The sequence below is a fragment of the Mus caroli genome, unplaced genomic scaffold (assembly GCF_978045245.1).
Source record: "Mus caroli unplaced genomic scaffold, Mus_caroli_1 scaffold_1, whole genome shotgun sequence".
Classification (NCBI taxonomy): Eukaryota; Metazoa; Chordata; class Mammalia; order Rodentia; family Muridae; genus Mus; species Mus caroli.
Window position 1 is genome coordinate 149444548 of NW_028227256.1, and position 15298 is coordinate 149459845.

General features: G+C 44.6%; 1 protein-coding gene across 2 annotated transcripts in view; it reads right to left on the reverse strand.

The window, feature by feature from the left end:
* CUNH1orf21 (chromosome unknown C1orf21 homolog) overlaps window positions 1–15298 on the reverse strand; it is a 201950-nt gene that overhangs the window by 88173 nt on the left and 98479 nt on the right. For both annotated transcript variants that reach the window (XM_021170447.3, XM_021170455.3), the window contains exon 3: window positions 354–448. In XM_021170447.3, the coding sequence (XP_021026106.1) occupies window positions 354–448 (95 nt within the window). The remainder of the gene's footprint in view (window positions 1–353; window positions 449–15298) is intronic.

Here is a 15298-nt window from a genome sequence, read left to right on the forward strand (position 1 = left end):
CTCTACCGTTCATCCTGACGTGGATCTGTGTTAGGAGGCGAGGGGTTAGGCCTACCTCCAGCCCATCGCAATCCGACATCAGGGGTTTCAACTTCAATTCTAGAAACATTAATAATTTTGCTGTTTTTCCCTGGAGCGTTTCTTATCAGGATTGAAAGGGGACCTATTCCGAGACAAACAGGATACAGGGCAACGGTGCAGCTTCCAGGCAAGCTAAGAATAGCTACAGCGTTTTCAAGAAATCTTGAACCAGGGTGTGAGCCTCAAATCAATGTGTGATGCAGGGTATTTGTTTTTTTTTTTTAAACAATAGTCACCACAAGTCACTGTTATAGGAGAACTTCAGCTCTTACCAGGTTTTCTTGGTTTCTGGCTGCTATTTTCTGCTCCTCTTCTGCCCCATTTTTCATGTATTTGACCTCTTCCACGGGTTTGATCCTATACTCATCTGAATGACAAACAAAAAGAAGGAATTTTTACCCCAGTGGCAGAGAAGTGTCAGCAAAGCACAAGCCCCACATTAGACTCTTTCCCATGCAGCTTTTACACGTGGCTTATCTGGAACAGTCTGGAAGAAGCCAGCATGGACATCTTGGGTCCCTGGCAGTAGGTGCTCTGCCTTGCCTGTTGGAGGGCTGGCTGAGTAGTCCAACTCGGGGAGACCCTGTGTGACCACTGACGTTATACACGGAGCAGACACTGAAGATGCAGGCACTTCCATGCATCTGAAAGTCACTGGAATCCGAGCATACTGGGAGTCACTACACAGAAGCCTAAGAGGACCGAGAACATTCTCCTTTATCCGTAGGAAACTACGTGTGCAGAGTGCCTGCAGCAGCATACTTCAGCTGGACGGTCACACATTCATTTTTCCCCGTTTTGAAAAGCATAGAACTGTTTATGACTATAGAGTTGTACCAACAAATAAGACCAATTGGAAATGGAACTTTTTTCATTTCAGGGCTCTTTCCATTAAACCCGAGCACTCTACAGTTACTGCACATCTATACTTTCGTGTCTATAAAGTTACAAGCACAGAGCTAAACTATCAATTAGTTAGCTCTAAGCAGGTTTGGAAAGGTCCCATGGTGGATAGTTCAGAGGGATGTGGAGGGAACCTAGACTTGAGAAGAGAACACGAATCTCAGTCAGATCCATCATGGGACAAAAATCAGGAAAGCTGGCAGCCAAAGAAAGTCCTTCTCTAGGACAGAGCTTTGGCGATGACAAGGATGACATTTTCACCGGGTTCCTGTCAACAGGAAATGACTTGGGTACATCGAGTTTAAAAACAAGTGTGATTTTTTGACTCATCTTTGGTCCAACTTGCAGGGGGAGAAAAATCACAGAAATTATGAATTTAGAAAACTTCATCAGCAAATTGCCTCGAAAATGGTATGGAGTCACCTTGAAGAAAGACCAGCTGCTCATCACTAAGTTTTATTTTACGCTAAGAAGCTGTAACATATTTTCTTAAGGCCTATGAGTACAATGAGTATATTCCTTAAAAATGCCCCACACTAATATTCATAATTTACAATTTTCCAATGTAGTTGCAGTTTCTCCACCCTACTTCTATTATTAATTATTATTATCATCATTATTATTTTGCTTATTCACGTTACATTCTGCTCACTGCCCCACTCCTGGCCACCCCCTCCCACAATCCTTCTCCTCATGCCTCCCTCCTCTTCTCCTCTGAGTGGGTGGGGACTCCCTGAGTATTCCCCCACTCTGACACTTCAAGTCTCTCTGAGGCTAGGTGCATCTTCTCCCACTAAGGCCTGACAAGGCAGCCTAGCTAGAAGAACATATCCCATGGACAGGCAACAGCTTTTGGGACAGCCGCCATTCCAGTTGTTCAAGATCCACATGAAGGCGAAGCTGCACATCTGCTACATATGTGTGGGAAGGCCTAGGTCTAGCCCCTGCTTACTCTTTCGTTGGTAGTTCAGTCTCTGAGAGCCCCAAGGGCCCAGGTTAGTTGACTCTCTTAGTCATCCTTCCACCCTTCCTCTTAACGCAGTATTTCTGAAATCTAACTATAGTTACATCCGCTTGTGCTTGTCAAATGTTTCTCTCGGCCTCATGAAGCTAAGGAGATTTGCATGTAGGTGTAGAAAACGACCCAATGTTCATGACCAAGACATTTGCATTGTTTTTTTCCACTTGGTAAATCAAGGTAGATATTGAGTCTATTAACTTTTTCTTTATTTCTATTGTATGTTTGTGCATGCGTGTGGTATGTACATGTGTTCTGGATTCATGTGGTAGCCAGAGGTCAATGTCTGGAGTCTTCCTGCATCACTTTTTAAAACAGGCTCTCTTGCAGAAACTGGACTTCATAATTTAGTTAAGCTGCCTGACCGGCAAGTCCCAGGGATAACCCCATCTCTGCCTCACCAGTAGTGGGATTTCAGGGGTGCACCCTTTCAACCTGGCTTTTTACATCAGTGCTGGGGATTTGAACTCAGGTCCTCATGTCTGAGCCACAAGCAGTTTACCAACTGAGTCATCTCCCATGACCCATTTCAACTTGCTTCTAAAGAAATCTGAGAGACTTGTGTACAATTACAGTAATGAGCCCTTCAGGAATCCCAAGTCTAAAATGATCAAGTTCAGAGATAGACTTGAATTGACAAATACAAAGTAAAAGTATTTCACAGCCTGTTATGATGGCTCATGTGTGTTATCCCAACATGGAAGACTGAGGCCGTGAGATCTTGATGCCGAGGCCAGTCTATGCTACATGGTGAGTTTGAGGTCAGTTTGGGCTACCCAGCAAATGCTATCTCAAAATTAAGAACAAACAAGAGAATCTCATCCTCTGATTTGCTATTCAGATGAAAAAAGGAAGTTAATAATACCAACACGTTTAATTAAAGATTGTTTACTCATGAATTGCAAAACACTGCTAATTAAAAAAGAACAGACATAATTATGTTCCCAGTATAATCATGCAGAGATCAAAATAAAGGTAAAAACATAAAAATTAAAAAAAAAAAAAAGGCATCGAAACTTTGGTTTGAGGCATTAACGGTTATAAGTCACAGCACAATGACATAATTGCTATGGTTTAATTGAACAAATGCATGCTTAGTTGAGCCTTCAATTATTAGATATAACAGCTATCACAATCTGGTAGACCCTGTTCTACTCAGGGCCCCAAACCTCATGCAACAGGGCAGGGAAGATCACACATCAGTATAGAACACAGCAGAGACTTCTGGAAGACCAGGCAGCTCTCTGCATACTACACAACACAGGTGTTCCCCGGAAAGGGTCACCCTTCTTGCCTTGCCCACGGCCCTCTTCCACCTGGCCCACCACAGCCCAGTCTGAGCAGATGCTGAGCAGCACAGGAAACATTCACTTTCTTTCCTCAGCTCCTGCAGGATCACAACGGTAATATAATTAATGTATATTATATACGCTATTAATATATTTCTCCAAGGAAATAGAAAAGCCCCCGGTGCCGTGACTTCCACAGTAACACGACTGCAAACATGGGCTTTCTTCCTTTCTTTTCATCAACACAGAATCCTGACCAACGTAGACAGCAGGTAGGTTTCACGGTTTCCTTTGCAGCCTGGCTGGCTGTCCAGGGCACTGTTGGGACAATACAATGCTCCGAACAACTAAGGAGAAGACAAGCATCTAGGACTATAAGCTTGGCTTATCGTCACTACTTACAAAACATACTATGCAAAATCCATCCTGGGGTTACACAAGAAGTCAGCAAAAAGCCACAATTAAAAAAAAAATAAAACAACCCAAATACTTAATAAAATAGAGTAAACTTAAAATAAAAGGGCCCGTCAGATTTCTGAAGGCTGGTGCCTGAAATGAAGATGTGCGTCTGAAGACAGACAACCCTCAATGAAGATGTGACCCACAGGAAAGGCTCTCTTCTTCAGGCCTCAGGGTGGGGTGGACCCAACATTTTGGGTTATGGTGGCAAGACATTCACTATTGAAATCTAGATTTCCTTTTGTCAAAGGCACAGGAGAGTTCATTTTTTAACTCAGCCTCCTTTTATCAGGGCCTGCATTGGGGGGTGGGGGGGTGGGGGTGGGGGTAACACAGCCACCACTACAAGCCAAGCCAGTGTCCTGATAGCAGCAAGGTGTGGTCCCTTGATGATGAGCAGAGGCGGGGCTGTCTTTCTCCCTCACATCTGTTCCCTCTCTTCCTGTCGATCTTGTCAGGTGGCTTATTAAAATGCAAGGCAGGAACACAGGCCGGCTGTTCAGCCCCTGTAAACATGTTCAGGCTTCCAGTCAAAACAGATCTGTGGTGGGATTTTTAGCATCTTATTCAAGGTAACAGCATAGAGAATTAGGGATTGTTTGGTAGCAGCCATTGACGAAAAAAAAGAAGAAAAAAAAGAGTGTCAAAGCTGATTCAGACTTTCACTGCCGTGGAAAACAACTGTAAGAGCCCTTCTTAGCTGAAGGAGCCTTCCTGGAAAGCTTCCGAATCCCCTCCTCTTCTATCTGCAATGCTTGTGAAAACTCTGGCTTCTAATAATCCTGAAATTAGAACAGCACTTATCTCCCTCTAATTGATTAAAATCAGGGTGCGGTTTGTTTGTTTGTTTGCTTGCTTGCTTTGTTTGGAGACATTTCATTTGTTATTACTTGGTGTGTACAGGTGTTATGTCTGCACGCATGTCTGCACTACACTAATGCAATGAGTGACCTTTGAGGCAGAAAACAGTGTCAAATCTCCTGGGACTGGATTCCAGAGAGCGGTTAGCCACCATGGTGCTAGAAATGGTGCTTGGATCTTCTCAAAGAGCAGATCTTCTCGCTTTGAACTGCTGAGCCATCTCTCCATCCCAAAGACAGGGACTACTACTATTAATGAGCCTGTTGCAGACCCATCTGTAAACCTGGGAGATAGCAGAGAGCACCTGAGGGATAGCGCTTGGTGTTATGCCCGAGCTGCAGGTACCCAAAGACCACCCAGGAGCCGGTTCCCATGGAAACATATAAGCTCTTTACTATGAGCTCTCAGGGAAGACCCAGAGCAGCAGGTCAGAGTGGGAGCCTCGAGTCTAAGGGTGCAGGGTGCTTACTGTGGTTACAGCAAACTTGGGGAATTTCCATGCAGATCAGCCAATTAATATTTCAAAAAACTCATTTCTGGTGTAAACTGCAGGATCTGAACAAGAGGGCAGAACCACCTGACAAGCAGGGTGGTCAGGTTATCTGTTCTCTGCAGGATGTCTTAGTTATCTCCATGTACCTTGATCCTGCTATTGTAGCCTGGGTGTTGCTAAGGGCGGGTTGTCATAGGGTGTTTGCTCAGGTGGACTTTGTGATTTTCTTTCTTGAATTGGAGTTTAGCCCCTGGTCTCCCACAAAATAGAGTTTTTTTCAAAAACAGAGTTGGTTCAGCTTTTCACTCAGAAGGGTTAGTCCAGAGCTGAAGAGGTAGAGCAGAACCACAAGCAAAGATCCCGGTCGTCAGGGGGTTCACAGCTGCTTTTAAACTGCACTTCCGGTGGATCTGATGACTTTTTCTGGTCTCTGTAGGCATTCACACACATCACATGGCATGCATATACACATATAAAGAGATATAAAAATTTTTTAAATCTTAAAAAGGGGTAGAGAGGTTGATGCTCCCTTATCCCATGAATGACCATCAACCATTTGAAAGTGTAAATTTGGAAACACAGAGATAAGCATGGGGGTCAAACTACTAAACCTTTCTAGCAAGAACTGAAAGTAAACAACAGTGACACACACTCACACAGAAATACACACAACACACAAACACACACACACACACACACACACACCATCTTACACACACACTCAAATACTCACACATATACACTCAAACATACACTCAAACACAATTACACATTCTGAAAGATACACATACACCCTCACACGCACACGCACACACACACACGCGCACAAACTTGAATGGTTTGCACTTAAAAGCTTATGTCTTTGCAAAAAATACAGAAGAGATGGCTTTCTTTTCTGCTTCCTTCCTAGATGTTCCTTTATCTTGAAGAGAGCTGAGCCAGGTCCCAAAGAGTATAGAAGCTCTCATAGTACGTCTTGAGAGGAGACAGTCTTATGATGTTGGAGGAGAGATGAGGCATTTCCTCCTATCCTGGGCAGAAGGCTAGAGCTGAGCCAATAAAATCAGGATGCTTGATGTTAAACCCTCTCCTCTTCAAACACCTCCCTTAGCTCTGCAGGCCTCCAGTGTGCAGGCCTCCAGCGCGCTCACTCACGGCTGCCTCCCTATGCCCTTCCATTGCAACGACCCAGGAGGGCATGCCTCAAGGTCACTCCTCAAACTTTTATTTTCTCAAACTTTCTTTCCTGCTCAGTCAAAAGGTTATTTTTGTTAAAGAACGATCTTTAATGGATGCATTCAAACAGGTACAGTAGAAAGGAAGAAAATGAGGCTGGATGTATGCTAAGATGGGAGTGGAGGAAGCCCACAGCACACAGCCTGTGCTACACAGCTTTTTTCTTCTGGGGGCTCTACTGAGCCTCCTGAACTCTGGATTGCTGCTTTGAACTCTGGATCAAATTTGGACATTTTTCATCAGCTACACCGTACTCTCTCTGTCCCTTCTTCCCTTGCATCTTCTCTTGCTTCCCAGTCCATCTCCTCTTTCTTCGTTTTACACACAGCTTATAAAGAGTGAAACCGGGAGCCCAGGCACTTTAATTCCTATCCTCTTACATCCTTACCATTTTCCAACTTCCCTCTCTCGCCATCCCATTCTCTAAAGTTGAGTATTATGTTCCCCTTAGTAGCAAACGCTCTGCGTGTGACATTTGTCGGACTGAAGTTTAGCAGTACAGGTATTGAAGTGCACAAAACAGTGAAGGCTTTGATCGTGCCAGCAGATCAAAATTCACTTTTAATCATTCCTCATTTGTTAAGCGCCTATCAAATATACTCTAGGTGCTGGGTTCTGTGATAAACTATGTAGGGGAATGGGGGACAGGGGTGTAGACGGTGCCAGGGAGAATAGCTGGAGAAAGAGAGAGAGAGAGAGAGAGAGAGAGAGCCCCTACTCTGAGAATTGCTTGGGCATATCCCTCAGCACACAAAGCCTGAGTGCATCTCACTGCCAAGGTTCACCAGATGGACTCTAAATTTGGAACGGCGTTACGTATGGAGCACACTCCACTGGAGAACACAAACTGCCATCAAGTGCCTGAGCCAGGCAGTCCTTAACCTTAAGTTCCTAACTGCCCTTGTATAAAGTGATCTCACCGGCTCCGCTGTGATGGTGGTCATCGCTGAATAGTTTCTAGGATAGTTACACACACCCTGCTCCTAATGGTTCAAAGAGCTCTAACATAAGGTTTTTGCACATTCATAGGTTCTTTTCAGGGTTTAGATCAAATCCTGATAAATAAAAAACATTTAAGGGTCAATGACCTAAAGAACAAGGAGAATTTTGGACTTAAACTTGTGGGGACTGAACTTCGGTAGCATCTAACCCTTGGAAGTCTACTAGAGAAAGTACAGCTACTATTCATACTTATATACAGCCCTGCTGAGATACTGCATGCTCTAAGTATGTGACTATCACTCATAAAATTCCTTGTGCCTTTCTGTGTGTTTACTCAATAGTGAAATCTAATGCTTGTTTATTTTTAAACAAAAGGTAAGCAAAAATCAGTTAAAATTCCTTCTAGTGGCAATAATGGTTCAATTTCATGGAACATTGACTGGGTTATTATATGGCAGAGTTTCAGACATGGGTCTGTAACAGAATTTACACAGTACATTTTTATATGTTTTATTTAAAAATCTAAAAATACAAAGAGTGACATTCTTTTTTAGGCAAGCTATAGGGCAAGGGCAGTTAACACATAACGATGCTGCTACGGTGTCACATGTATCCTTTTTGCATAAGACCAGCAACCCCACCACTCCCTGGACGGCCAGAAGCACAGGTTGTCTTTCTAATACACTGCAGCTGTTTCATCTGTAGTCACTTCCTCCAGCAAACACACTCACGGATTTATACAATGGCTGAGTAGGACAGTGTATGATCATCCATTGCAAACTGAAGTTCTCTGGAGTCGACCCTACAGACTGTGGAGAACGTCATGACTGTAGGGAGGCGGAACGCTACAAAAGTGTCTTTAGTCCTCTCAATAAACACTACCAACCTCTATATCTGACTGAACGTCTTTGTCACTATGAGGTAAAACATCTGAAACGTATGACATAGTAGATCATTTGCTTCTTCTTTTTTTTTTTTTTTCTTTTTTGGTTTTTTGAGACAGGGTTTCTCTGTGTAGCCTTGGCTGTCCTGGAACTCACTCTGTAGACCAGGCTGGCCTCGAACTCAGAAATACGCCTGCCTGCCTCTGCCTCCCGAGTGCTGGGATTAAAGGCGTGCGCCACCACGCCCGGCAGATCATTTGCTTCTAAGGGCAGCATCTGAGAGGGCCCCTGCTCTGCTCTGCCGAGCCTACCCCGTGTGCCCATCAATGAATTCGGCTCCTATTGATTCTCGGCTTTGTTTTGTTTTGTGTCTGTGAGAGTTCAAACAACCTCTGCCCCAGTGGAACCCAATCTTTGTGCCTCAGCCACGGTCACTCATGTTTACTTCAGAAGAACCCCATACGCCTTCTGGAGTAGGCCCTGTACTCGGAGTCAATACCAGAAAACTCCCCTTCACCCTCTTGTTAAGGCAAAGGAGAGTGAGTGAGTGGGTGGGTGAGTGTGCGTGCGTGCGTGCGTGCGTGCGTGCGTGCGTGCGTGCGTGCGCGTGCCTGTGTGAAGAACCACAATCTAATGACTATGTCCATCTGACTTAATTCCTTTCACTGGATCCTGATTTGAGTGAATTTCTGGTAGAGGAAAAATTCTCAGTTAATCATGACAGAATACAAAGAAATGTTTGCCTCATTTGTATGGATGGTAAGCACCTGACATCCTGGGACTCGAGAAGAAGGCTGCCTTGCCTAGGGCAGGTGGGCTAGTGAGATCTGTAGTACAGACTGAGAGGCGTAAGGAGGTTAGCCAGGGAACAGGGCCAGTCTGTGACACCTGAGGTGCAGGCTGAAGAGGAGAGAGGTCAGGAGAAGCCGGAAGCCCTTGGTAGGCTGGTCTGGAGGAACAGCTGCAGAGCATTCAAGAAAAGAGCTTTGAGGTAGTTCAAAAGAAGAAAGATAGGAACCACCAACAGCAGAGATTCATGAAGGAATCTGTAAGTTCCAATGTGCTGATCACGAATGAGAGGGCTTTGCAGGTTTTAGGGACCATTCAGTAAAAGTTTGAATGGCTTTTCAGTGATGTAAGGTATTCCTTTTAATACTGATGCTGGCCTCCAGAAGCCTGGCTTTACCTGGGTTACAGAACTATTAAGAAAGACTTTGTCAGCAGCGAAGTCATTATGGGAAAGAATGGGAAGAAAATGGATGGAGTCATTTTCAGCCCAAGTCATTCCCTGAGAGAAGCAGTGTGATCAGACTTTTAAAATAGAAAAACACATCTGAACCATACTTCATGGCAAAATAATGTCATTTCTTTACTTCTAAAAAATACTCCTTGCTTCCCTCGTCCATAAATTTTGTTAATGAGCAGCAGGAATTCCGGGAGCACAAGAAAGGTCTGCTGGCTCAGCTCGCCTTTCCTTTGATAAGCCTGTACCTCTTGTTGCATCCTCATAAACCCAGAGATCACCTCCAGTCATGGCTCCTTCAGGAGGCTCTACAGGTGGGCCTGGCTTTAACCCACAAAGGCCATTTTAAGCATCTCAGTCTACTGTTCCCTTCTCTTCCCTTCCTTGTGGCCATTTGACTATTTCTACGACCTCATCTTCCAAGATTCATCGTCTGTTGACTGCTCCCCACAATCCGTAAGCGATCAGGCCAATGAGCATTGATCATCTTCACACAAACATCAATGTGTCTGACAGGAGGTTTGCAGATGCCCTGTATAGTGTTACGGGTCAAGTTTCCCCAGCTGTAAGCACTCCAGAGACTCCCGATGCTCTTAGGGTAGGGATGGTGGAACAGAGGGAAGGCAGATGAGAGAGCACTGCAGGTTCCCAGTGAGAACTTATCTGAGTGCTTGCTTCAACTCCACATACAGCAATGTTTTAAGTGCACACCGTTCCTCTCCTGTAGCATCAGATGCTGCTGCTACCTGGGGAGGAAACAGTGAATGTTTCTGAAATGGAGAGGCTGGGAACAGGGACCAAAAGCTGAGGGCAGACGGGAAATAAAAACACAGGCATTCAGAGGATCGTGAGGTGTGACAAGAATGGACGACTTGGAGACTGTGGCAGAAGGACAGAAATGACTTATGGAGGGGAAGGCATACCCATGCCTCTTTGGGAGTCCTGGCCCCCAACCTAGGAATAATGCATTTCAACTAAACAAACACTGAATGTTTAGAACTCCCCTCTCGTGCTTAGGTTGAGTGCACCAGAGCGTCACTGGGTTCTGTGGCTCCTAGAGACGATAAGTGGCTCTCTACCATGTGCCTGTGCACAGCTAAGCCCTGGACTCTCCAGTAAGCACATCACCATCACCTCTACACCTGTTCTTCACCTCTCAGCCAGAACCAAATGCAAAAGCAAAGCAGGGACATTAACCTACGAAGGCTCCGACCATATTAATCTCTCAGCCCAGCTTGGTACACTTTCTAAATGCTCAAGTGTCATGGTCATCCCACATCGTGAAGCTTCAGGGGATGCCTTTGCTTCAGGAGGGGAGCGTCTGTTGGCACAAACTTCTACCACTCCAGCCCCATGGAGAAAACCAGGGGTAAGAGGGACGTGATGAGGCACATGCTTAATCATTCTTCCCATGAGCCCCAAACTCGGACTGGGTTCGCCATCCCAGCTGACCACTCTAGTTCAGACCCCATCGCCACAGAACAATGGGATAGGGCTCTTAACTGCTCTTCCACTCTCACACTCCTCCAAACAGAGACAGAGTCTCACGGCATAGCCCTGGCTGGCCTAGGACTCACTATATAGACTGGGCTAGCCTCAGGCTCACAGAGAAACACACGCCTCTGCATCCCAAGAGCAGAGATTAAAGGGGTACCATATTATGCCTCTCTCTCGCCTACAGTTGATTCCCTACATGACAGCCAGAACTGTGCTTTATAAAAAGTTCTTTATAACTTTTTGACTAACAAACAATACATACAAACATTCAGAGGACATTGTTCCGTTCCAGTACATGTGCAACATGCAATGACCAAATCAGGGTTATGACTCCACTTTGAACACCATTTATCTGTGGCAAAAACATTCAAATATCCCTGCTTCTGCTTATTCTCAAAGACAAACGACAGTGTTATTAACTACGGTCAGTCACCCAACTGTGCATCTGAGTATCAGATTTTCTTCTATGTGACCGTGACAGTGCATCCAAATAAAGTCAGACTTCATCCACTGGGAACCCTCTCCTGCATCTTGGCCTCAGCTCCTGGGTCTAGCTGCTCCTCTTTGAGTACCACCTGGGCACCAGAGTCTCAAGCTTCCGTCCTGGGACCCCCAGACAGCTCCTTCTCAGACAGCTGGCCTAGGGTTCCTCTTCTGTAAACATTCTGCTGTCTCAAGCACTCTCCTGGCTTCCTGCTTTCGGGTGTGTGCAAAAGACAACTCCCTGACTTTTCCTGGCCACCCCGTCACCTGCTGATCTCATGTCTTTCTCCGGGTGTTCTCTTCCCTGTCCGATGATATTTATCTGTCCTTCCAGCTATTGCCTGGCTCATTTCCGGTTTTATGATCCTTGGTTGTCTAATCATGTCAGTAAAACGGGCACTGTCCAATTACATCTTTTATCTGCTGGCAAGAGTCAAGCTTTCTTTTAATAATATTTGCACAATTAGTATTTCTTAAGTGGATACTTCTGATTTTGAGAGTTGCACTAGAACTAAAACCACAGCGTTTTCTCTCTAACACTTTGCTAATCTAATAGCTGCATCAGGAAAACTGGGTAAGGCACAGGAGAACAGCCTTTCTCTCAAGACAGGAGCACTGTGAGGTAAAGACATTTCTTGAGTGGAAGGAGGTAATCAGAACTAGAAATTCAATGAAAAAAATGCTGCCACGTGGATGACATAATAGATGCAAAGGCTCTCGGTACATTAAAACTAAACGCCCGTCTTCATATATAATCTGACAATTTCCTCTGTGGATGCCTATCAAGATCAGCAGTGACATTTACACAGTAAAGCACGAATATCCATGGCTGGAAGAGAATTCAAATGTAATTTAGTTTGTTTTGAGTATGGTTTTCAAATGGAAATGCAGCATGGTCTGGATAGAGATTTGGGGCTCGTGTTGCTTTGCTCGCTGCTTGAGGGACTTGTGCAGTGTGGAGGATGAGCTATTTTATAGTATGCAGATGTGCTATTTCTGGTTTGCCTTTATTCTTCTACCTTCCATTCTGTTTTAACTTCTATTTTGTACTGTATGTGTATGTGCACCACCTGAGTGCAATGCCTCAGGAGGCCAGAGAGGGCACTTGATCCCCTGCAACCAGAGTCTCAGGTACTTGCAAGCCACTTAACATGGGTGCTGGGAATGGAGACCCTATGCAAGGGCAGTATGTGCTCTTAACTCCTGAGTTGTCTCTCCAGCCCCACGTGATTTCTTAATAGTCATACACAAATGCTCATAAAATCATTTTAATTAAATTTTGAATATTTGTAGACATACACATTCATATATGAATATTCATATAACTCCAAATATGGGTTATGAGTAAAAGGAAGTGGACTACAGAAACTATGTTTGATTCTCACAGTCTTCATCCCTCCCCACTTATGGCCCTTTTTAGCTAAGATTTTATTAGAAAAAATCTTAAGAACTTTCAAAGATAATTTCTATGCATGTTTATACAGTAACGGATAGTTATATGTTAGCAGAACTTTTATATACACACTACTATTGTGACATTAATTATCTGGTGCATACAGTTTTTATATGGTCCAAGGAGCTCAAGAGCCAAGCAGTACCAAACATCAGATGAGTTTCAAGAAATCTGCATCCAAACACCAGTGCCCTTTGCTTTCCTTGGAATCACACTTTCCAGAGGATAGCACCCAAAGTTGGCTCAGGAAGTTACAATAAGAGGGCATGTCTGGGCTGGTGAGATGGCTCAGCGGTTAAGAGCACTGACTGCTCTTCCAAAGGTCCTGAGTTCAAATCCCAGCAACCATATGGTGGCTCACAACCATCCATAACGAAATCTGATGCCCTCTTCTGGAGTCTCTGAAGACAGCTACAGTGTACTTACATGTAATAAAATAAATAAATAAATATTTAAAAAAAAAAGAGGGCATGTCTTTTGAGTTCTGATGTCACTGTCACCTGAAGAGTCACAGTAGTCACCACTTCCTAGTGACTATCTATGGCTGCCCATATGGCAGGCCAGGGACAAGAAAGCCTCACTTATATAGTGCTTAATAAATCAGTGAGACAGGTGATCTAAGGTGTTCTACCACTGAATTGGAAGCTTCTAGAACAAAGACACTGTCTCTGGACATTTTCCAAATCCCTCTCCATGCCTAATATTCCAGCTTTCCTTATTTCCTCTTTCAATAGCACGCATTGTTCACTGATGAAATGAGGCTTGGGAATCAAAAAGAGAAGAGTGTCTGACCAAATGCTAGAAGAAGTGACCTGTGCGACCTTCAGAATACTCATGAATGTTGTCTCGGGACCTAACCACATCTCCAAAGACCTAACCTTCAACATTAAGTTGGGAGTTAGAATCTCATTATATTAACTTGAGAGGTGACATGAACCTTCAGAGCATGAATATCAGGGCACTGGTGGACAGGGGACTGGTGGACAGGGCACTGGTGGACAGGGCACTGGTGGACAGGGGACTGGTAAACAAGGCACTGGTGGAAAGGGGACTACTGGACAGGGCACTGGTGGACAGGGGACTGGTGGACAGGGGACTGGTGGACAGGGCACTGGTGGACAGGGGACTAGTGGACAGGGCACTGATGGACAGGGCACTGGTGGACAGGGCACTGATGGACAGGGCACTGGTGGACAGGGGACTAGTGGACATTTGGGCCACAGGACACTCACTGCTCTTTAGTGCTTGATTTCTGTCCCCAGTTTCTTGCTGAATAGTTTGCTACACATTTCTTGTAAAGCAGTTTAAAGTCTGAGGGCGGGATGCCTCAATCTATATCTCTGGTACTCACACCCAGCAGGCATACAGTGTCTTCTCCTATAGACTCATTCCCATGCAACACTCTTAACCTTGAAACTAGCCAATCAACACTCTTTAGGGGGATTATTAGCTTAGGAGCACTTAAGTGGCTGGGGCAACTTTCCTCAGAGTTTAGAACACTGTAATCAGAAATGCAATTAAACTGTGACAACAATGTATGACCACAAACTGCTCAACTGAAAATACTTCAGAGCTGAAGAATACTTAAGGGAGGGCTATACCATACTCTTGCTGTCTCATGGAGGTGCTCATTTCACGGATACTATGTCTCTCCTGCTGTCCCACAGGAATGAAGTAGTAGTGCAGACTCCTCCCAATGTGTCTCATTCTTCCCCTTTGGAAATAGGCAAAGATTCAGAACTCCCTGAAGCAATGGGAGCAACTTAAATCTTAAGGTGGTGATGACTCCCAAAGCTTAGTGGTTGTCTGTGTGTGAGTGCACGCATGTGTGTATGTGTGTGTGTGTGTGTGTGTATGAACACATAGCATGTGTACAGGTATGCATCCACATGTGTCTATATTCATTTAGAGGCCAGAGGTGGATACTGAGTGTTTTCCTCAATCATCCTCCACCTATATTCTGAGACAGAATGGTGTCACTCAATGTGGAGTACACGGTTTTGATGAGACTGGCTGGCCAGAGAACCCCAGATATCCACCTGTCTTTACCTACACTACACCTGGCTTTTATTTGTGTCTTGAGTCCTCTGCCTGTTTCAGCACCATGTCTCAGAATCATCGGCTCTTTTGTTTGTTCATCTTTTATGCATCTCAGCATACATGTGAGCCTGTGCTCTGGCATTGAGCTCAGGTCACCTGGCCATTTTACCAGCTTCCTTGATGGTCTTCATGAAGAGTATCTGCATGTAACCTAAGATGTGCACACATCATTTCTTTGAAGACCCCAGCAATTCAAAAGAATAAGTAGATCATGTCCAGTTCCAAAAGACAAAGGCTATGCTGTCATACCGTGACTTAGCTGGCTTTGTCATGGTTTAGTAATAATGTCCTCTCAGCATACATGTGAGCCTGTGCTCTGGAACTATTGTTTCAGGATCCATATTATCTAATATGAG